Here is a 23,420-nt window from a genome sequence, read left to right on the forward strand (position 1 = left end):
TAACATATTTTCCCAGGAACGTTGTTAAATTAGGTGATAAAAGGTTATTTCTTGCTCCTGAAGTTGAAATACATGACCATTATCCCTTATCTGCCTGGAAATAGAAACGCTTGAGGAGCGCGCGTTCTAAAGGTTTCATTATCAAAATTTGCCAGACTTTTAAAACAAACAACCTATTTTTTTGCCCTTGTTTTAATCAAAGATGGACTGAAGCTTTGTCTTCCCGACATGGGAGAGTGCTTTCAGCACTGGGGAGAGAGGGAGGAGCCATCTTTCAAAGCAGCCTGGGCTGAAAGGCGTTGTGTTCTGCTGGCAGAGATGCCCCAGGGGACCTGTGTGGAGCCTGGCGGGGTCCCCATCCTTCCCGGGAGCTCAGCCCAGCACAATGATTGTCCTGATCCACCCTGGTCATCTCCCGGTCAAGACCGGCTGCAGCCTGGAAAATGGCCCGAATGTTGCAGAAGCTACCCTGAGCACAGAGGGGCGCTCATGGGTTCCTGGACCCCAATCTCAGCCGACGCATGCTCCCCACTGCCCACTGCGGGTTCCGCCAAACAGACAGTGGCTTGATGATGCAGCTGGGGAGACAGCACGCACCACCCCCAGGGCCCCGGATAGGGCTTGCCTGTGCATACGGCTCTTCCTGCAGCCCTGCACCCCACCACTGACTCTCACAACATTGGGGCATCCAGTGCCTCTCAGACATGCTGACCGAGTCCCCGCCGCCTGACGCCACATGTGTCCTGGGTGCTCCCGGCCCGGCGTAGGCTATTTCACTGCAGCCCCGTGCTCTGTAATCACCTCCCTAACAAACAGAAAACATGCTAGTCGCCGTTGTAAACATCCCCAGCGTGATTTATTGCCATCATCACAATATTTTGTTTGGAGCTGTAAACCTGCAGACATAAATCAAGTCATTAGAAGGAATGACGTTTAATCCTGCACAAGAAGCCTCAGTGGGCTGTGTGACGCTCACCCAGCGAGCAAGTTATTAATTCTAGAGAAGACCTCCCCTGCACACCGCTCCTCGCCGCACATGGGCGGGCAGGCGAGAGGGGCCAGCCAGGCTGCTTTTGTTTCTTGCTAGAACAACTGCGCAGAGTGAGCCAAACAGGCCCGGTGACCCAGAGGGGCGTCTTGGTTCCGCAGGAAACGCTCACGGCCTGTGATTGGCTCTCTTCGTGCTCACAACAGCTGCTGGTTGGACTTCAGAGGAAGCGAGGAAACAGCCCCCAGCAAGAGTCTTCGCCCTCCTCACAGTGACCCAGCTACCCTACGAGCGAGCGGTCAGCGCATGGGGACCCTGTTCTGAGGAGCTGGTGGGTCTGGTTTCTGGGGCTTGCTGCGGTATGCAGGCCCACGCTGCCCGGAAAGCTGCTGGACCTCGAAGGAGACTTCAGGGCCTTCAGATAGCGGGCACCCCAAAGCCCCCATCCCACCCAGGCAAACCCCGACATTCAGTTTGCTCCTTGCAAGTGGCAACTGAAAGGATTCGGGGGACATTCCTGGGGTTAGGCTCTACCTAGTATTCTGTGCACAGAGCTACGTGAGGGTGCTGTTGTGCCGTGGCACGTCGACTGCGAGTTTCAACCAGGCTAAAGTCACAGAGCTGGGGTGCTTGGTTAGTGTCTGAGCTGCCTCTAACACTTGGCGTGTGGCCCAAAGGCAACGTGGGGGCAGGCTTTGACCCTATTCCTCTCCCCTGGTGATGAGAACGCCCCTCCTCGAGTGTCTACCCATCCACCTATCTCTCATCTTGCTATTCCAGTTCCCCATGGCCCGCCCCCTGGCCAGGTCTCCCCCATCGGTCCCCCTCTGACCGCGCGTGTCGGGATCCCTAGACATTTCCCTCTCACCTACCTCCTCCTGACCTCCCAAGCCTTCCAGCTCTCAAAATCTGCTTCCTTTCTCTTTGCCCTGCCCCAGTGCATCAGGGTGAATGAACAAAGCTCACCCGCCTGCACACTGCAGGCCACCCCCAGTGGCTCCAGAAAGACTTCGAGCGTGCAGTCCTCGGGCGCCTCTGCCTGCCCCTTCTGTTAGCCCAGCCACTCCGTCGATGCTCCCGGGCCTGGCAGGGCCTGGCTGTGGTGTGCAGGCCCTGTGGGTCTCTGCGTGAGCACACAGTGTGGCATCCCGCCACAGGGAGGCAGCTGGGGGTGGGATCTTGGGCTGTGCATGGGCTGGGACTGCTGTGCTCAGCCCACAGCCAGCCAGGGGCTTCCCTGCTGGCCACACTCAGGGAGCTGGGATGGGCCAGCCAAAGGGCAGCAGAAGTGGGTCTTGGCTCGGGATATCCCGGGAAGGAGGTATCTCCCCAGCCGGCCACTGGCAAGGTCAGGATTCACATCTGCATTGAGGGACCCCTTATCTCTCAGAGAAGCTGGCCAAATGCTCAGGCCAGTGGCTTCCAAGCTGCTGGTGGCCAGTCCTGGTGGACAACAGCAATCCAGACTGTGGCAGAGCACAGCTGATTGCCCACCAGGCCCACCACCCCTGGGCGCTCCAGGCACCGGCCTTTCCCCTGTACCCCATGACTCTCAGAGGCTCCATTGTGCTGGGTCACGCAGGTAGACCCTTAAAACACAGCAGTGCTGGAGAAGACGCTGAGGCCGCAGGGCTCAGTTGTGTTGGGCTGGGGAGGGGGCAGTAGGTGCCCAGACTGGGAGTCCTCTGGGTCCCACCCACAGGCATTGGTGGCCATGGGTGCCTGACCATCTGGGGATCCCTGAGTACCAGGGCAGCCCTTCGCAATCTCCTGGGCCTGCAGGAGAACCTCCCTTAGGACAGTGGTACCTGCAGTGGGCTTCACGGACGTGCTAGCCAGGGGGGATTCACCTCGGTGGCTCTTCAGAGCATCACAAGCAACAGCTGTGACGGGGTTGACAGCCACAGGCCACTAAGTAATGGACGCCACCACTGGTATGACACATCCTGAAGCTGGCTGGAGCTGGACCGATCATTATCTTGCGTGCCTGCCACCGTGGTAATGAGGCTGCCTCCAAGGGCCTGGCTCCTTCCAGTGCAGGAGCGCCTGTCATGGGGCCAGGCCAGTCGGTGCTGCCGGCACGTTCCCCACGCAGACACCCCCTCCCTGGGGCCACTGCAGCCTCGGGCTGCAGCCCCACTCGCTCATTTTTATTTGCTGGCACCCCCTGGAGGGAATCCACCAATATTGAGGTCAAATTAGGCCTCTGCCTGCAGAGCTGGCTGGAGGGCAGTCACCAGGGCCCTGACAGTCAAACAGCAGACAGCATTAGGGCACGCGTTTGATGGCCAGCCAGGCCAGCAGAGCCCCGCTGTGACCCCCCTGCCCGCTCTGGACAAGGCAGCACTCAGGCCAGGCCTGCCGCGGGGCTTCTGCTGATTGACTCCCTCCACGGCTTTCTCCCAGGCTCCGGGAGGATTAGCCCCTACTCAGGAAATGGCACCTCTGTCCATCAGCTCCCCAAGCCAGAAACCAGGGGCTCTCTTGTCCTGTTCAGTCAGCCCCCTCGTGCTGCTGAGGCTGGCTTAGCCCAGCCCGCCAGGGTCCCATCCCCCTGCACATCAGTAGCTCAGGGCCTGCAGTGGTGGGAATAGTGACGCTCCGGAAGTCAGCAGACACACATCAGACTCCTCCCCACCACTGTCCATCGTTGTCAAACATTTACCAGCACATCTTCCACTGATGACCCCTCCGGAAAGATTCGTCCCTCCTGTGTCCGCTTTCTGCACCTGGACCCACTGGGATGCGGCTGATGTATCTGCGAAGCCCCTGCAGGTCTCAGGCGCCTCCTGCCTGGACAGTGACGGCATCCCCGGCCAGGCTTTTGCTGCTATCATTGTTGCTTCCTCTCAAAATGGCCATTAACTGCAATGTTACTGCCAGCTGATGGCCCCACTGGGCTCCCCTGGGCCTGAGATAGGTTCTCGTGCCTTGGCCAAGATCTAAGGCCCTGGCTTGCTCACCGCTGCCAAGCGTCAGTGCCATCCCCCCGTCTCCTCCAGCCCCTGAGCCCTGCTCCCCTGTGCAGAGTCATCGAGCTGTGCCAGGAATGCCCTCCATTGCCCTAGGTGCCAATGAGTCATCACAGATGCCCTGAGCTTGCCCGAAGTTCCCTGAGAGCAGGGCCGCAGGCCCCCACTCCTGGCTGAGAGTGTCCTTGGTGACTCAGCCACTGCCTGGGACCTTGGAGGGTTCAGCCGATGTGGAGTTAATGAGCATGGATCGAAGCATGGATGCTCTGCCACCTGAACTTGCTGCCAACGCTCAGGGGCTGCAGAGACAGAGCCCCGGGGGGCCGTGGGCTCGTGGTGCCACCAGATAGGTTCTCATCTGCAACAGGATCGCTCCTTCTTCTCCCTTCTAGGCCCAAGTATGTTGAAAGAATCCATGAAGGGAGGGTAAGACATGACGGCCTTGTGCCATGTGCTGTCCGAAACCACACACACGTGAACACACTGAACGCCCAGTGCACAACCCAGCACGTTGGCAGGAAGGATGCATGGTTGTGGCTCAGAGACACGCCCCTGAGTGTGCGTGGTATAAGAGAACATAAGACAGAGCAGGTCTGATCCCATGCAGCAGGCAAATGGGATTCTATGAAACATGCAGTCCCATGCAATGCCCAGTCTCATGCATCATGCAGTCCCGTGCATCATGCAGTCCCGTGCAACATGCAGTCCCATGCAACATGCAGTCCCGTGCAACATGCTGCCCCATGCAGCATGCAATCCCATGCAACATGCAGCATGCAGTCCCACGCAACATGCAGTCCCATGCAACACGTAATTCCATGCAACATGCCATCCCGTGTAATGTGCAGTCCTGTGCAATAAGCAGTACCATGCACTGTGCAGTCCCATGAAACATGTTCCCACCTAATTTGTTAAGAGCCACCCCAGGCTCTGACACAAGTGAGTCTGGAAGCTGAGGACACCGCTCATGTGGATGGACAGGCGGGCACACAGGGGGCTGCTCAGGCTCCCCCTGTCACCAAGTGATGGGCAGACGGATGGGTGTGGAGTGGCAGGACAGCTGCCGGGTTCGCAGGCCAGCTAACTGCTGACTGGTTGACAGGCAGCTCCGACGCTCCGCTCTGACAGCTCTGAGGGAATTCTCAGCCAAGGCTGAGCTGGCGGGAACTACCCAGCCGAATGTGGGGCCTAATCATGGAGGCGAGGGAACGGCATCACTAAACAAAACAACAAGCCGTCAGAGCCGTCAGGGGCCCATCAGCCCGAGACAGGAAGATTCCGCTTCCCGCTTCCCTCCCATGCAAACGGTCCCAGGGTCCCCGCGCTGGGGCGGGACGGGGCTCGGGGCAGTCAGGAGCTCCCGAGGTCCCAGGGACGTGAACACAGGAGCCGGTAGCATCCATCCCACGGGCTCTCTGGGCCCAGTGCTCTGCGTCATTTCATTTGCACATTTTATGATGTGCAAGATGGGTATTTTTATTCCATTTTACAGAAAATTAAGGTTCCATGCGGCCAAGGGATTTGTGCAAGATCGCGCAGCACTGTGTCCTCACTCTGGTCTTCCTCGCTTTTTAAATACACTGACCCCTTGTCAGACGTGTGACTCAGGGCGATGTCCAGGCCAAGGGAGCAGAAACCCCTTCTCTGTCTGAGCCAAAGGTCGACGGTCACTGTGTGGCCCCATTCGGAGTTCGATTGTCTCAGAGCACTGGAAGGAGCTCACTGATGGACAGAGGCCCCTCCTCCCCGAGGCGCACGCTGACCACAGAGCCCCTCTGGACTGCAGGAGCAGCGAGCCTGGCTCTCGGCCCCAGCCCCGGACAGCCGGTCTCCAGGCTGTGCAGTGAGACCCGAGCAGAGAATTTAATGAACTGCATTTTCCTGTGAACACACGTGAGAATTTAAGTCCCCTGGGTGAGGGTTCTTCCATCTGAATTCGGTGTCTCAAGTCCAAACTGCCCTCTGATCGCTCAGTGTGTTTAAGCTTCAGTTTTGCATCTTATCTGCATAAACTAACAATCTGCCCAGATGAAGCTAGCAACTCACAGTAAAGCAATGGGAGGCCAAGGTGGGGAGCCCCCACCCCAACAAGGGGCAGAGCCAATGGTGGGAAAGCACTGAGGAGACGTAACCACCACAAGGTCACAGACCCCACACAGCCAGGGGTCTGTCTGCATCTAGCCACTCAGCTGGCAGTGCTCCCACATGTGCAGACCTTCCTGGCTGCCAGGCTGAGCCGGGCAGCCCCTGCACTGCCCACCCCCTGGACCCAGTGCCCACCCCCACCTCGGGCAGCTTTCAGTCCAGGCAGCGCCAGTATCTCTACAAACATTTTTTTTTAAGATTTATTTATTGGCCCTCCCTGGTGGCGCAGCGGGGTAAAGCACAGCACTGAGAAGCTAAAGCCACTTCCGCATGAGTTCAATTCCTGTCTGCCCTGGAGGTGACCACATGGCGCGGCAGACCTCTCCTGACCCGCCCGCTGCTCCCCTCAGCAGTGGACTTCGTCGATCTGCCTGTTCTGCTCCCCACTCTGTCTCTGGTGAAGCCTCTCACCGCCCCTGAGCCTCTGGCCTGTACCCCAGTTCTGTATGCACAAATAAATAAATCTTTAAAAAAAAAGATTTATTTATTTATGCAAACAGAACTGGGGTACGGACAGGCCAGAGGTGCAGAGGCGGTGAGAGGATTCATCAGAGACAGAGTGGGGAGCAGAACAGGCTGACTGAGGAACTTACAGAGTCTTGCAGGTGTAAAGCAGTTAAGGTGAGGACATTAGGTGGGCCCCAATTCAAAATGCCTGGTGTCCTTGAACAAAGAGGTCCAGGGAGGATGGCCTTGAAGAGCAGGTATGGGCTGGCTGTGAGTTGTCACAAACCAAAAACATGGAGGACCACTGGAAACTAGAAGAGGCAAGGAAGGACCCACACCCGTAGCCCCCAGGCCCCAACCCCCCAAGGCTTCAGAGGCAGCATGGCCTTGCCACACAGGCTTAGCCACCAGAGGGCCAGGATGTAGAAAAGGCCCCAAGGAAGTGCAGCTTAGAACAGGGAACTCCAGGGCCCGGGGTCATCAGCGTGGGAAGCACCCCCTGCCCTCTCCTGGCCTCAGCACTTCTTCTAGTATCCTCCTTCCTGAGGACAGCGCTGCCTGCCGCCAGGTCCAGTATTCTGACTGGCCAGACCCTCTGCCCACTGCTCTGAGGGCCTGAGGCTGGGAACTGGGCAGCCAGAATAACCTCACTGGCCTCAAATGGTCTCCCAAGAGCATGGAAAGACAGGCCAGCCCCAGTGGGTCCAGGGCACTGGAGACCGAGGCTTGTGATTGAGCCTGGCAAGCTTCACTCGTGTGGCTCGGAGAGCCGTGGACAGGGGACCCTCCTCCCCAGCCCTGCCCCGACCCGGGCTGCACTCTGTAATTATAAGAAGCCGGCTCACATGTCCTCATCCGTCTTTGCGTCCCCTGGGCGGGTAGCCAAGCTGCTTTTCAGCCGAACATTTCAGCCAATGAGGAGCTCACAGTGTGGACCACACTTGGCAGTCCCGATCACTCAGGCTTGCTTACTCTCACTGACGTGTGCTTATCATATTGCTGTGTTTCAACCACTCTGCAAATGTCATCGGTCAGAGAGAGAAAGTGGTGGTTTATTTCTCACTGTGCAGGGGGACAGCGCTCGTTACAGATTGTTAGCATGGTGCTGAAAGGAGAGGACAGGTAGCTCAGACACTGAGAGTGGAGCGTGGGTGTGGCAGACCTGGGAACTACCTGCATGGAGTGGCAGGAGAGATGGGAGGCCATGGCGGTGTGTGCTGGATGGGAGAGGAGGCTGGGGGAGGGGAGGGGGGGCGAGCCCACTGTTTCATCTAGACGATGTGTTTTGCGGGTGCGTGGGAATGGCTGGTGGTGGTTATGCTAGGCAAGTCCCCTGCCCCCGGGTCTCCTAAGACCCCATTTCTGATGGCACCTGGTAGCAGCAGAGATGGGGGTCCTCACCGGCCTGTCTCTGAGCTCTGTCCAGGGTGCTGAAGTGCAGCCCACCGGGGTTACACAGACCCCACACACCAGAGGCCCAGAGCTCTGGTTTGCAGTTACCTGGACCTGGGGGCCCATTGCTTCATCTGAGCAGTGTGTGCAAGAATAGCTTCTTCCATGGCAAAATTAGGGACACTCAGGAAGAGTCCTTTCTTCATGAAGTTTGTCTTTGTTCCAAGGTGGCCCCGTGGGGTAGGGCCAGTCTTTGTTAACAAACTGCCTTAAATTTAAGGGTCAGCAGGTGAGAAAATAATAATAATAATGAACAACTATATACCAGAGGCATTTTATGGGGGTAGAGTGGGGAATGGGATCAAAAACAGTGTGTGACGGGAAGTGCACTGGACTATGGTGATGGCACAGGGGTGATGTGGTGATGGGAAGCCCATGGGGATTACAACTGAGATGGAAAAAGGCACAAAATGATGTAAAAATAAACTATTATATTTTAAAAAATGTGTAAGGGTCAGGAACACAGGACATTGGCAAGCTCAGGCCCCACATGTGATATCTTGTTTGGCTCCCACAAGGCATTTTTTTTTTCTTTCCAAAGAGGGCAAGTGCAGTCAGACTGGCTTTGTGGACAAACAAGGCCAAGAGGTCAGGAGACTGGGGAGTCTGGACAGAAACCCTGGTTCTGTCCAGCAGGCTTTCTCTCCAGCCTGCCAGCCTTTAATGGGCCAGCGTATTAGACTCCACTCCTCCTGTCTGATCTGCAGGACTGGTCTGGGGACAGAGGCCAGGCTGTGGGGACAGTGCTGGTGGGAGGTCACAGCCACAGGGACTGTGAGGACTTGTCCGACTCCATCAGAGGGACAGGGGCCTCCGGTAAGTATCTCCTCCACAGTGCCCCTGGCCAAATCTGGCGTGACTCATTGGCTCTAGAAAAGGAATATAAATAAGCTCCATTGCACCTTGACAAGTTGACAGGATTGACAAGCAGAGTAAATTCCCATATCTGAGACTCCGAAGAGGAGAGGTGATTTAGCAGAGCCAGCTGCCGTCACCAGAAGAAAATAATTAAGGAAGCCCGGCAGTGTGGAGGGAAATTGGGGGTGCAGCAGGCCCCTTCCGCTGGAGGAATCTGTGATCACTGACTGCAGGAAAATTCCCGCCTGAGCGAGGGAGAAATGACTCTGGAGGCTCATCCAGGGGCTGGCAATGGAAGGGGAAGGTGAGGAAGGGCAGAGGGTGGCTGGCCGGGGGGACATCGGCTCCCAGGCTGAGAAGGGGGACCCAGGCGAGGGCTGAGGTCACCACTGCTCACGTCCCACGCCACATATTCTGTGTGGAAGCTCCATTCAGCCTCCATGGAAGGCCTGTTTCCAAGCTGCCCCCACCCCTGTGGCAGAGCTCTCTGGAGGATCTTTGCCCCTTAATGACTGTGCCTGGGGTGGACTGTGAGGCTCCTGGCTTCTCCACGGAGTGGGCAGGTGGGCACACCTGGGAGGACACCTTTCCACACCTTTAGTTCGTATCAGGAGGTGAACGCAGAGAAGTGGGCAGACTGGGAGCCAGTGGGACCTTGTCTTCATGTCACCTGCTCTGTCCATGAGGTGGGGTGGGCTGTGATTTTCAGCACCGTGCTCTCTCCTCCCTCCCCCCCGAGCTGCCTCTTCACAGAGCCCACCCAGGCAAGGCACCCACAGTCTGGCACCCAAAAGGAGGTTCTGGGGGAGCTGTGCTCCCCTCACACTTAATACTGTTCTCTCTTGCTTTTCAGGGATAAAGTTCAACATCAGGCCACAGGAGCCATACAACGTGAGTCCTGAGAATCAGATAAATCCGCAGGGCAGCCACCGGAAAGCTAGAGAGGGCAGGGAGGAAAATCCTCAGCTCACCTCCAAGCCATTCTTGGAAGGAAAACTGCGTCCTGTCCTTCTCCGGAGCCTTGGGAACAAGGCCCCAGCCTCCAGCCCCATGAATTTCTCTATCCCAAAGGATGTAGCTTTGGACTGTGCTAACAGAGGCAGTAAATCTGAGGCAGATGCCTCAGGCCCCAACTCGGGCCCAGTTCCTGGGAGGCCGGCGCCATCTCGTGGCAGACATGACTTGTGGGCCTCGGGGTCAGTGCTCCTGGCAAGGCTGGAACTTCGTGCCCGCAAGGCTAAGGAGTCACCCCCTCCTGCTCAGCCTGTCTCGCTCCTCCTCCCCCTAGAAAAAAATTTGAATCCCAGAGAGTGCAGGAGACTAGTGGGAGGCCCTGGCCCGCATGACCCTTAGCGCCCAGCTTCTTGTCCACCTCTTAACCATTTTTCTCCCCCCCCAGCACCTCCAGCCAGGCAGTCCCCAGGATGGCAACTTGAAGGCACCCACAGAGAGCATCACCCCAGACTTAGCCAGCCGGGCCCCTCGGGGCCTCAACCTGCGGGCGCCTGAGCAGTCGCCGGCCCACGTCCACAAGGGGGCGCCCCTGCGGTCCCGGCAGCGCCGCCGACGGCTGCTTATCAAGAAAATGCCCACGGCGGCCCTGGCAGTCAACAGCTCCGCGCCCACCGTTGTCCGGCCGGGCCCCTGGGCCCTGGACGGCCGCTGGGCCGGCCTGCACCAGAGCCAGCAGGAGCGCAAGCGGCTGATGCGGGAGGCGTGTGCCAAGTACCGTGCCAGCAGCAGCCGCAGGGCCGTCACGCCCCGCCACGTGTCGCGCATCTTCGTGGAGGACCGTCACCGCGTGCTGTACTGCGAGGTGCCCAAGGCGGGCTGCTCCAACTGGAAGCGGGTGCTCATGGTGCTGGCCGGGCTGGCCTCGTCCACTGCCGACATCCAGCACAACACCGTGCACTACGGCAGCGCCCTCAAGCGGCTGGACACCTTCGACCGCCAGGGCATCCTCCACCGTCTCAGCACCTACACCAAGATGCTCTTCGTGCGCGAGCCCTTCGAGAGGCTGGTGTCCGCCTTCCGCGACAAGTTCGAGCACCCCAACAGCTACTACCACCCGGTGTTCGGCAAGGCCATCCTGGCCCGGTACCGCGCCAATGCCTCCCGGGAGGCCCTGCGGACGGGCTCCGGCGTGCGGTTCCCTGAGTTCGTCCAGTACCTGCTGGACGTGCACCGGCCCGTGGGCATGGACATCCACTGGGACCACGTCAGTCGGCTCTGCAGCCCCTGCCTCATCGACTATGACTTTGTGGGCAAGTTTGAGAGCATGGAGGACGATGCCAACTTCTTCCTGCGCCTCATCCACGCGCCGCGCAACCTGACCTTCCCGCGCTTCAAGGACCGGCACTCGCAGGAGGCGCGCACCACCGGCCGCATCACGCACCGGTACTTCGCCCAGCTCTCGGCCCTGCAGCGGCAGCGAGCCTACGACTTCTACTACATGGACTACTTGATGTTCAACTACTCGAAGCCCTTTGCAGACCTGTACTGAGGGGGCAGGGGGCAGCTGGGGGCCGTCCCCCTCTCCCCGGCTCCTCACCCAGAGCGACGGGCTGTGGGGAAGGAGGCGCTCTGGCTGCTGGTGTGCACACCAGGTGCGAGACACAGACCCCGGCCCTGGCCCCAGACCCATCTCCTGGCTTTTTGACTGAGGAAGGTGCAGGGAGTGAGGTCGATCTCCCAGGGCCCCCAGCTGCCTATCCCAGCTCAGCCAAAAGTCAGGGTGACCAGGGACGACTGGGGCCCAGTGGGTGGGGATTTCTTGCAGCCCCTCAGTCATTGCCTTGGACCAAACCACGTGGTTTGCAGCTTTTCTACGACCAGGGGAAGGCACCCCCGAAAGGGTTCCAAATAAAGCACATGGTTTCCAGAGCAGCAGTGTCTACTGTCCGTGGAGGACTCAAGCACCCTTCCCAGGGATATCTGGGGGGCCAGCTCCCTCCTCTCCTAGGCCAGATACCCTCAGGCCCCATTGCTGGGAGTGGCCTGGGTATGAGGGAGCCAGCCACAGCACCCAGAACTCGGGCAGCAGAAGCCAAAAAGGTAGACTTAGCTACCCATTGGGGTCCCTTCTTGTCAGGACACTTTGTGGGGGCCCCTAGAGACTGCCAGAACAGTGAAAGCTCTCTGAGCAAGCTGCCCAGGAGTCCCTGGGCTCCTGTGCCTGGGTCTCTATAGGAGTGACACCCCTGTGGTTTTCTGAGCCTCTGCACTAGGCAGGACTTTGCCGGAAGCTCTTATCTGCAGACCCCAACCCTGGCCTGGCCTCCAGCCTTGACCCCCTGGCTCCATTTGCATGAGAAGACCATTTTGCTGTCTGGGTTGCCCAGCCCCTCAAACGGAAGTCAGGGAGCTAGAGAGGGAATGTCTCTCAAGAGCAAACATTTTTTCTTTTTTTTTTTTTTTTCCAAAGATTTATTTATGCTTATAGAACTGGGATGCAGGCCAGGGGTGCAGGGGCGGTGAGAGGATTCACCAGAGACAGAGTGGGGAGCAGAGCAGGCAGATCGATGAAGTACACTGCGGAGGGGAGCAGCAGGCAGGTCAGGAGAGGTCTGCCGCGCCATGTGGGTCATCTCCGCGCGTCCCGCGCGGGGACCTAACTCACACTGAAGCGGCTGCGGCCATCTTGCTGTGGTGTGTCCTAACCAGCTGCACCACCAGGGAGGGCCAAGGGCAGACATTTTCACACACATGCAAAATGGTTCTGAAATGGCAAGAATGGGGGCAGGGTGATTCTTGAAACTCTAAGGTGTTTGTTGGAGCTGTGAGTGTGGGTGTTGTTGTGGCTGATATCGTGGGTGTTAGTTGTGTTTGCCTGTTTGTGGGACCCTGTCTGCCTGCAGCTTTGGGTCTGTGTCTGCTAGGAGGCCACGGCACACCCCTTAAACCTCTGTGGGCATCTCCAAGGAGCTTGCTCTCAGTCACCCCACTTGCTAGCGACCCAATTGGTCCCCAAGATGGCCCCTTGGGGAGCCCCAAGGAGGAGGTGCTGCTGATCCCAGCCAGGCTAGCTCCTCTCTGCCTCTTCTGTGGCACCTGGAAACGTATAGAGGTGGAACAAGACCTCGAGGTTGCCCCTGCCTGCTCCCCACAGGCACGCACCTCCCCTGAGCAGGTGAGGCCTTCCCTGGGTTTCAACTGAGAAGCCTGCTCAGGCGGACAGAAGGAACTGGAGGGGTGGGGGGAGGTGGGCTCACAGGTGTGGAACGCGAGAAGGCAGGTGCGAGATGACCCACACGTGGCCAGTACTGGGTGGGGCTGGCTAATGACGCCCGGAAACAGCCGCCTCCGAGTCTCACAAGGTGAGCGCGTGCCAGTGCCGGAAACGTCCATGCGGAGGGATTTGGCGAAGCGGGAGCCGCGTCCCTACCCACGCTTAGCGCGGGGGATACTTGGAAGCCCAACCTGGGCCGCTTGCCTGGCGCCTTCACCCACTGGAGGGACCCAATAGAGGTACAGGCCCCAGGAAGGCCCCAGGGGTCAAGCAGGCCCGTCAAGCTGAGAGAATAACCAACCACCAATCCCCGGGGGCCTCCCCTCCTCATCCCGCAAATGGGGGTGTCTCTGGACGTCTGTGGTGAGGTCCCTGCCAGGCCCCAACTCTCTGAGTGGTTAGGAGAGTAGACACCCCCCCCCCGCATGAGGGTCCTCCTTGAGCTGTGAGCCCCAGAGCCCCGGAGCCCCTGGGGAGAGTACACGGCCCCCAGCCGGGTGCTGGGAGTGTGATTCACACACCTGCAGCCTCTGAGACCTGGCAGACGCCCCTCAGGCCTGATACCATCCCCAGCCCGGTCACCTACCCGGGGACCCACGACAGCTGTGGGCGGCTGGTGGGGGGAGGGGCAGCTCCCGAGCAACCCCGTCCTAGGCGCGGCCCATTTACCAATCTCATCCTGCAGCTGCGCCTCTCAGTGGGGGCAGGAGCCCCAGGAGAGCCCTGCGGCTGGGCGGTCTCCCCTCCTCACCCTCTCCTCATAGCCCTTTCCAGCCTGGGGAGCGCCCAAGACAAAGAAGAGAATTTCCTCCCAGCCTCTGCCCTCACATCACCCAAATTTAGTGGGGCCCGGAGCTGGGCACGGGGGCCCAGGGTGGACAGGGTGGTGTCCAGTTGCCAGAGGCAGGGTGCTCTGGGGCTGAGCAGGACTGGTGGCCCCATGCTGGAGAGAGAGGTGACCCTGGGTGAGGGACAGCAGGTGCCCTGGGGTGGAAGTGCGGGACCATCTGGGGCCTCGGCCCTCGCTGCATGCACTGGAAGGCGGCTGGGGAGGGCAAATAGATCCCGGAGCTCTGATCCCTCTCTGGTGGGCCTGACGTGGGACCTGCACCCCCTCCCTGGACCTCCCCAGCTGAGGCCACCTGGGAACAGATGCTTCTGCCCCTCTGCCAGCTCTGGAGACGGTAGGCTGGAGGGTGGCTCCCAGGAGCACTTGCAGTCAGGGGTCAGAGGTCAGTCACTCCAATCAATAGTCGTAACAAGCCAGGGGCTTAGGTGTGCTGCCACCCCAAGGTGGTGCTCGGGCCTCTCCCCCTACAGTCTCCCAGCAGCCCTAACCATGCCGTCCTCACCCTGCTGTGCCATTGAGGACACTGATGCACAGAGGGACTTGGCCAGAGCGGCAGGGCCTGGAGCTGGGGTCCCACCCAGGCCTTCAGGTAAGAGCCTTGCTCTCACACCCCGCACCCAGGCATCCATGCGGGTCCTCTGCGGGCGCAGAGGGTAGCCTGTGTCCCCTGCAGAGACAGCATGTGGCCACCAGAGGGAGCTACGTACTTCGCTCCTGAGCAGAGACCTGGGCATCTCCGGCTGGCCCACTAGGTGGCAGCAAAACTCCGATTTCAGCGCCAGGCAGGGTGGCTCATTCTCCACCCCCTACCCTGGCCCCCCAACGCCCACAGGAGACTGTTGTCACTCCCCCACTCCGGTTGGCGGGGGTCTTCTGCCTGCTCTCTCACGCAGCCATGGGATTTCCGGGCCCAATTCTGTCTCACAAGAAATCCCAGAGGTCGTTCGCAAATCCCTGAGCTCCCCACCAACACCAAACCCCTAAACAGACTCAGCAGTACTCACCTCTCAAGGAGCCCAGGATTCCTTCACCAGCAGAGGGTCTCTGCCCTGGAGCGCGAAGGTCCAGTGTCTGCAGGAGTATCTGGAGCTGCCGTCACCCATGCTGGCTCCATTCACTCCCCTTCCCCCCGCAAGCTTAGACTTGGGGTACATCCTGACATGCCCTGGTGGGCACTTTCCTTCTGTCTCACTCCGCTGGCGAAACCCCTTCCAGCCTGCCCCGTGGCTGCGGGGAAAGGGCCCACTCCAGTCTCCTCACCTTCATGAGCATAAACCTCTTAGGGGCACCTCACCGGGGCCTCCCGCTCCCCGACGCTGACATCAGGTGTGCCCACACCCACAAACACGCACACTCACAAGTGTGCGTGCACACACACTGGGAACCCACACCAGTGCACGTGTGCACAGCCCCAGGCACACTTGATACCCCTGCACCCCACACACACACACCCTGCCCAGCTGGGGTGCCTCACTGCAGTGAAGTAACTCGAAGGCCAGGAAGCCCTCACTGACTTATGTCAACCGCACGCTCATCAAAACAACCCCCTGCTTCCCATATCTCCTCCCTGCTCCCTCAGAGCCAACTCCCCCCACCATCGGATTCCCCCTTTTGCTACCTTCTCAAGACCCCCCACCCCTCTGCTGAGTCCCTGGGCTTCCCATTTGGAAACTGTCTTCACGGGTTTAAAAAAAAAAAAAAAAGCCTGATGGCGCCCCCTGGTGGCAACGGGTTAAACCACAACACTAAGACGCTAAAGCCACTTTAGCACGAGTTCAATCCCTGCCCTGGAGGTGACCCACAGGGCACAGCAGACCTCTCCTGACCCGCCTGCTGCTCCCCTCAGCAGTGTACTTCGTCAGTCGGCCTGTTCTGCTCCCCACTCAGTCTCTGGTGAATCCTCTCACCGCCCCTGCACCTCTGGCCTGTACCCCAGCTCTGTGTGCATAAATAAATCTTAAAAAAAAAAATGCCCACGCCCACAGCCTCTCCTGCCACACTGCTGTCCTCTCCTTCCCCACAAACATGTCCCACCGCCCCTGCACCCACCTCATACTCTCGACCCCACAAGGGCTGCAGACCCTGCCACCTGCAAGCACATCTCCCTGCAGTGTCTCTGAATTCCTGATGCTCCATCTCCGCACCCCTGTCCCGCCAGTCTCAAGGGGCCACAACCCAGGTCCAGCCTAACCTCATCCCCCACAGCCTGACCCCCAGCTGCCTGGCCCACGCCCCAACTGAGTCCCATGGTTTCCTCTCTCTCTCTCCCCCTTTCACACATTTGCTTCTCTCAGCTCCTGAGTATGCCCTGAAGTCACATGCTCTGGCCTCTTCACACCTCCTCCTGGCCCAAGCCGGCTGTCTTGTCCCTCGGGGGCAATCAGAGCGAGTGGTGGCCCTGACTGCCTGACCCAGCCATTAGCAGCACATCTGTCTGGGCGTATTTCATCCTCACCATAACCCTGCAAGAGATGGAATCATTCTCCACCCTGCTTTTCACAGAGGAGGAAACTGAGGCATGGAGCAGCTAAGTCACTTACCCCAGCTTACACAGCTATGACGAGGATATGGCAGGATCCTGACCCCACGATGTGGCCCACTGCCTGCCAGGTACCTTCCTGCCTCTGGTAAAGCCTGGGGACCTGAGCCAGCTTCCCTGGGGCCCACATGGTTGAAACAGTGGCCAAGGGTCCTGTCTAGGAAAGGACGAGCAGGAGGACAGGAGGGGCTGAGGGGTGGAGGGGGTTCAGGGAGTGCTGTGGAGGAAGGCATAGGGGTTGGAATCTGTGACCTCAAATGGTGTGGTTGTCCGTGGCAACAGACAGTCTTGCGGCCAGGATGAGCAGAGGGAAGGGTTCTGGAAGAATGACCTCAGACCTTCCAGATAAGTTGTGTCCCACAGACAAACACTCCAGCTTCCTCTGGGCCCAAAGATGCCACCACTGACACCCCCATTTGTACCCACAGATGTCGGGTGGCTGAGCCCAGGCCCCTCCATGACCAGGCCTCTGCATGACCTGGCCTGGCTCCGTGTCAGCCCAGGTGGGGCAGTTGCCTTGGGGTGCAGAAGCAAGGGGTGAGGGTGGAACCAAGCCCAGCTAGAGCAGAGTGCATCTCCAGGAGTGACTCAGGAACATGGGGGGCATTTCCTGAGCCCCACAGGAGAGCCGGGGAGCCCAGGACAGGGCCACAAATGAGGGCCAGGAGGAAATGCTCCAGTCTCTTCAGCCGATGTGCTGAATTTTACTTTTCCTTTTATTTATTTCTTCTTCTTAAATCCTGTTTCTCTCCCTGAGGCAACTAATCTATTATTTAACATTGGATTGTGCGATTGAAACTCCCAGGCAAATTGAAAATTATTTGTGTTTGAGGTTTCAGGCAGGCGGCTGAGGCAACAACCATTTCTGGGAGACCCTGGGAACCCGGGTGCAGGGGAACCCACAGCCCAGCCCCTTCTGAGGCTGGGGAGGAGGGGAGACGGGGGAGGGTGTGATGGCCAGGCCCAGCACCCCAGGGGTCAGACCTGGCGCACCAGCCCTCAGGGTCATCCATCTCCGTGTGGCATTTCACTCGGGAAGGGCCGTCTCCCCCCAGCCGGAGTCCTCGCGGGCCGAGCAGAGCCATCAGTCACCCAGCCCCGCACCCACCCTGGGGGGAGGCCTCGGTCACAGGAGAATTAATGACATGGGACAAGGGCTCGCCATCATTTTTCAGGGGGTCGGCTCTCCATGGAATTGCATCCAGGGTGCCAGACTAATAGGATCGGTGCGGTGTGCGCTGGGGTGCTGGGAGGTGAACCAAAGGCCAGGGCTCAGGGAGGGCCGAGGGGCCCTGGCCCAGGGAGCAAGGCGGCAGGGCCTCTCGATGCCAGCTGGGGTCCCGAGGGCCGAGAGGGCCCGTGACCTCTGGGGACTGGGTCTGAGGACCCGGGTCAGGCCTGTGGCAGGGTAGTGGGCACAGACTCGGGAATGACGCCAGCTTGACCACCTCGGCACACACACGGTCACGCGGAACCTTGCAGGCTACGTGAGAAAGGCAGGCAGGTCATCGGCAGGCTCCAGGTGACATTTCAGATGCTGGACATGGGACAGAGGAGCAGAGGGAGTAACCTGGTGAGAACAGAGCCAGGCCCAGCAGCTGAGACCCAGGGAAGCTGGGAACCCCCGTGGCTCCGAGACCCAGGTGGGGGGTCGCTGGCGTGTCCGTGGCCTCTTCAGGAGCGCTGCGAGGGGACCAGCCCACGGGCAGCATTGCCCCCCAGGCCAGGGCGCTGAGACGTGACGTTTACTCCTGCTTACGCCTGGTCCCTGCTGTGTGAGACTGCGGAGGGCCGCAGCCCCACGCCTAGACCTCTGTCCTGCAGCAAGGCCATCGGGACCAGCATGTGCGGGAGGTGTCCATTCATGGGAACAGGCTGACCCCGATGGTAGGGAAGAGGGGGCAGGGCTTTTGCAGCCAAAACCCAGCTCCAGACCTAATGAAGAGAGCGGCAGGTCCTGTCATCCATCCCAGCAGACACCTCCTGGCGCCTGCCACGTGATGCCTGCCGTGCTGGGGAACAGAGCTCCGAGCAAAGCCAGGCCCGTGCCTGCTCTGCACCGCCCTGTCTAGCTGGGTGCATGCAACGCTAAGGTAACACCTGCAAGCGTTGGCTTCCAGGGGGCCACAGTGGAGACGACCTTGACAGAGAAGCCCTAGGAGTCTTCCCTGAGGAAGAATTCATGGGACCAAGTCTGCTGTAGGCCAGAATAGACAACACGCAACGTAAACAGGCCACTCTGCCTGGGAAACAAGGGCAAGCTGACATTTCAGATGGGGCATCGGGGTCTATGCACCCCGACACTGGAATCCCCACACTGCCTTGACCCTCTGAGCCTGCAGAAGTGCTGCATTTTCCCTATGAGAGGCTAATGCTCCCCTCTCCCTCCTCCCCTCCCCCTTCCCCCTCCCCCCCTCCCCCTCCTTCTCCTCAAAGGCTCTGCCCTGCAACACAGCATGCATGCTCCATCTTACCCACATCTCTTGGCCACTATAACTAGGGGTCAAGCCATAACACAACTGGACTGTGGAGGGAGGGAAAATGCCTAGCGCCCCCAGGTGCAGGCAGGAGCCAGGAGCAACAGGTGGGGCTGGCTTTGGAAGGTGTTTGGCTCAAGGTCAGACATGGCGGGGGTCCAAAGGAGGCACAGGGCTGGAACAGACAGCGGCACTTCTCAGGGTGAGCTTGCTCCCCTGGGGTGCAGGATGCAACATCTCAGCAGGACCCCAGGGGACAGTGCAGAGCACTCTGGGAATGGCTCCTAGAAGCCTGGAGACACTGATGGCCCCCTCCTTTGAAACCCGGAAGGGCAGTCTTAAATGGTGGGAGAGAGCTAGTAGGCCTCTGCAGAGTGGGGGTGCTAGAGCGAATATTCAAGGTGAGGCCAGGTTGAAAACAGGAGAGGACAATGTTCTCTGCGGGGCTGGCAGTTGCACCACTTACCCGGGCAACGGGGAAGGAGAGGAGCCCAGGCCACTCAGAGGGTGGGTGCCAGCCGCTTCCGCCGGCTAAAGGAGACATAGTGCTGGTAGCAACGAGTGCTAGGGAACCCCAAAGGGGGGTCTAGGGGTGATGTTAACCATCAGAAGCAACGTGGGAGCAATGACTAGAATGAGTGGCCTGACCTGCAGAGTCACGGAGAGGGCTAACAGATCAGGGGTCCCTGGGGGCAACATAGTGCACTGTTCAGGATGCACAGTCCAGGGGGTCAAGAGTGGGTAACCAGGGGCCTGAGGCCGTCCTCCCCAGAGGGAGCCATCCCGTCCCCGTGCACAAGCCAGTGTGCTTGGCCTCCTGCCCCGCCCCTCCTCAGGAGCTGCACCAGCAAAGGGGAGCCCAAGCATTCATGCAGCCGGGACAGGGTCAGTGTGGCTGGTGATTCCTGCAGAGCCGCTGTGTCCGGAGGACGTCCACTAGATGGTGTCTGGGGGTCAAGGAAGAACCAAAACGCGGGTTCAGGTCTGGATCCTCTCTGGATCCAGAGATATACCCTGGAGGCCTTTCCCCTCCCCCTAAATGTACACTTGGAATTCAACACACGAAGGTGCTGTCACAGCATTGATTGCTTGGCCGAAAAGCCAAGAGCTTTGGCAGTGGGGCAGGCAAGAAGCAAGTCTCTGAAACTGTCCCCCACCTCTTTCCAAGCCCAGAAGTACAAAACAACACCACCTCCCAGGTCCAAGTGAGGGTGGCAGATATCAGAGCTACCTTTTCAAACCTAAAGCATCAAGAGCAGCCTGCACCACAGCCTTGGATCCTGCAAAACAAGACCGACCCGGGAGAGTGGTGGCAGGAGGCTGCAAACCCCACGTGGTGCCAAATGCTTCCTCAGCAGCACAGATTCTTGTGAGCTCGGTGCATGGCATTTGGCCGCCAATCAGGCAAATGTATTACTTCCCACCTTCAGATGCAAGACAGTTTGCCAGCTAAGGAAAGTTTGCAAGCTTGTAGAATGGATAGTGGTGAATATTTACCATCCTGCCCCAGAAATGTTACCTCTCCAGCCCTCTGTCCAATTCTTTCCAAAGACCTGGGTTGACTGGACATGCTGGAACATCACACCAGTCTGCCGTGTCAATAACCTCATGCTCACCAGGATGGATGAGCAGGGAGTGATGAGCATGTGGTGGGCCTGAGCAAGCTCCTCACTCCCCTAAACCCAGTGATGTCCCAGGACCTGTCAGGTCAGTAAGACACTTAGCTGCAGTGGGCCAGGCCATGCCCAGACAGCCAAGGTCAAGGCAAATCTTCAGGTTCTGTAACCTCACACCCCAAAGAAGGAAGCACATTTCGGTAGGCTCTTTGAATTCACAGGTAGGAATACTCAAAACCACGTACTTGGAGACTTGAAAGCTGATCGCTCTGTGCTAGTCCAGAGAGGGAGTAGGTCTGTACAGGTCCAGGCTGTGGGGCAGGTAGTGCTGACTTGGGTTATAGGGCTCAGGGGAGACTTTGGGGCTCTAGGGCCCAGGGGAAAGACACCATGTCATTTTGGGCGAACCCCCAAAAGAAAATTACAGACTCTTCAGGTTCTGTCAAAAGGCTATACCACATGGAAAGCTGTAAATCTTTTGAAAAGCAATTCTTGGTATGCTGTGGACCCCAGGGTAGACAGAGAGCCTGTCCATGAACATGGGACACCAAGGGGAAACGCAACCATAACAGCCTGTCTTCGTCTGGTTGAGCTGCTACGGGAACCCATGTGCTGAGTAGTTTACAAACAGCAGGTATTTATACCTCACATTTCTGAGACTGGGGAGTCAAAGATCATGACCCAGCATAGCTGACTGAAGGCCCTCTTTCTGATTTTTTCTCCCTGTGTCCTCATATAATGGAAGAATCATGGGGTCTCTGGAGACTGTTTTATAAGACATTGTTGCCCTGATTCCTTTTATGAGATCCACCCTTTTGCCTTAAACCCCCCAAAAGGCTACACCTCTTAATATCATCATCTTTGGGGGTTAGGACTTCAACATATAAATGAGATGAATCCTCCAGCCTACCAAGTCAGAAGGTAGGCCCTAGCATGCACAGGAAGCCAGAGAAGTGTGTCAAAGAGCAGGTATGAGAGCAGGTAGTTGGCGCCCTCGTTCTCCATCATTCTTACACCAAATCCTCTCTTTCCTCACACATCTGGCCACATGGGAGAGGCACTTGAAGAAAGGAAAGGTCAGAGATTGCTCTATGGAAGGTAGTCTTGGTATGGGGGAGTCAGTACAAAATAGATGTTGTCTACACTATACTCCCATTCAGGGTGCCCCGAGGAGAAGGGGGTACAGAAAATCTCCCAACAATAGTTTTTGGCAGCTTGGCTGATAACCCACTTTGGAGGAGAGGTAGGTGGTCAGAGGGCCAGGAGAATGATTTGAAGGTAGGACAAGGCTCTCGAGGACTGTTGTGTGGATGGGTTCATACTCACTGGAGCGTATCCACAGGAAGGCGCGTTAACACAATGACTTAGCTAAGTGATAGCAACCAGCTCCGCTCTGCTGCTGGCCAACGAGTATATGAGAGGAGTAGCCTTGGCGGCTGGGACGGAGGATAAAACCATATAGGTCTAGCCATGTTGCAGCAGATGGCAAAATGCCATCCTTTTTATAGCTGAATAGTATCTCACTGTGTAGCTATACTATATCTCCTTTATCTAGTCATCTGCAGGTGGGCACTGAGGTGGCTTCCAGCTCTTGCTTATTGTAATTTATGCTGCAGTGAACATGGAGAGGGTTGTAGATCTTTTGTGATTACCATTTTTGTACCTTTCCTATCTTCTGAGAATATCTCTCTGACAGCCATGGGGAAAATCAGTTCTAAGGGAGAGACTGAAGGTAGTGAGGCCAGAGACAGCTGTTGTAGCATCCTGATGCGAGAGGGCAGTGCTGGACCAGGATGGCAGTGATGTGGAGAAGGGATTGGGACTAAGAAGTGACTTATAGACCTAGATGATGGGACATGGAGAAGAGGGTCAGTCAGAGGCAGCTCCTGGGTCACTCCATTTCTGACTTGCACGGGTGTGCATTAGGTGACATGGGGACACTGGTAGGAGATTTGGAGGGAGCAGGATCATGGACCTGAGTCAGAGGAGCCTCTGAGACATCCCAGGGAACAGTGGGATCTTCAGGTGGGAGGAGATGTGAGCCTGAGTCATTCTCTGCAGAGCTAATGGGTTATGTAGCTGGAGAGAGTGTATGGGAAGAGGAGGAGTCTGGGGGTGTCTAGGTAGGATGCAGTGAGGCAACAAGCAAAAGCAAAAGCCATGGGCTGCGCAGGGAGATGATCCAGATGCAAGTCCTGCTCTGTAGAAGTTAAGTGCAACAGTCAGTATCGGTGAGGTTCTGCTGCAGAACCAAAGAGCCAGAGCTGTCTAAGGCCACTTCACCTGTCTAGTATCCCGTCTTCCTCTGGCTTCGTTATTGCTCCCTTTCACTGGATCTCTTCCCCTGGGCTTATACTTGCCCCAAAAGACAAAAGCTTATTTCTCCATTCCACCTAGGTCAGCAGGACTCAGCCCATCACGCTCAGGCTGCTAGAGCGTCATCTGAAAGTCAGTTTCCCTGACTGCCCAGGCAGAGAAGAGGCCGTGGGATGGGACGCTAGGTTTCTGCCTCACTCTCTGCTGTCAAAGCAGGTTGCATGACCTCGCCTGGCTTTGAAGGAGGCAGGAAAGACTGCTGCCAGGCAAGAAGGAAGCTGGGAGCACGGGGCAACGTGAACCACCAGCATGAGGAAAGCAGAGGAGAGGCCTACGGAGACAGAGGCTGCCAGGGGGCAGCGTGTGACTGAGAAATGCTGTGAGTCAGTGACACGGGTCATTAGCCACCCGAGAGAGGGGTTCAGGGCCACCTGGGACTAAAGGCCAGAAGGTGATTAGGATTGGCTGGGAAGGGTGTGGAAGGGGAGTAGGAGGCGGGAAGGCTGATGACTCCCTTATGTCGACTGGGAGG

The 23,420-nt window shown here is 58.1% G+C and overlaps 1 protein-coding gene across 2 annotated transcripts in view; it reads left to right on the forward strand.

Moving 5' to 3' along the window:
• CHST8 (carbohydrate (N-acetylgalactosamine 4-0) sulfotransferase 8) overlaps nucleotides 1–11,745 on the forward strand; it is a 102,520-nt gene extending 90,775 nt beyond the window's left edge. For both annotated transcript variants that reach the window (XM_012730754.1, XM_012730755.1), the window contains exons 3-4: nucleotides 9,716–9,753; nucleotides 10,262–11,745. In XM_012730754.1, the coding sequence (XP_012586208.1) occupies nucleotides 9,716–9,753; nucleotides 10,262–11,365 (1,142 nt within the window). In that variant the 3' untranslated portion in view covers nucleotides 11,366–11,745. The remainder of the gene's footprint in view (nucleotides 1–9,715; nucleotides 9,754–10,261) is intronic.
• Nucleotides 11,746–23,420: the final 11,675 nt, after the last annotated feature.

The sequence above is a fragment of the Condylura cristata genome, unplaced genomic scaffold, assembly GCF_000260355.1.
Source record: "Condylura cristata isolate star-nosed mole 26May11 unplaced genomic scaffold, ConCri1.0 scaffold00028, whole genome shotgun sequence".
NCBI lineage: Eukaryota > Metazoa > Chordata > Mammalia > Eulipotyphla > Talpidae > Condylura > Condylura cristata.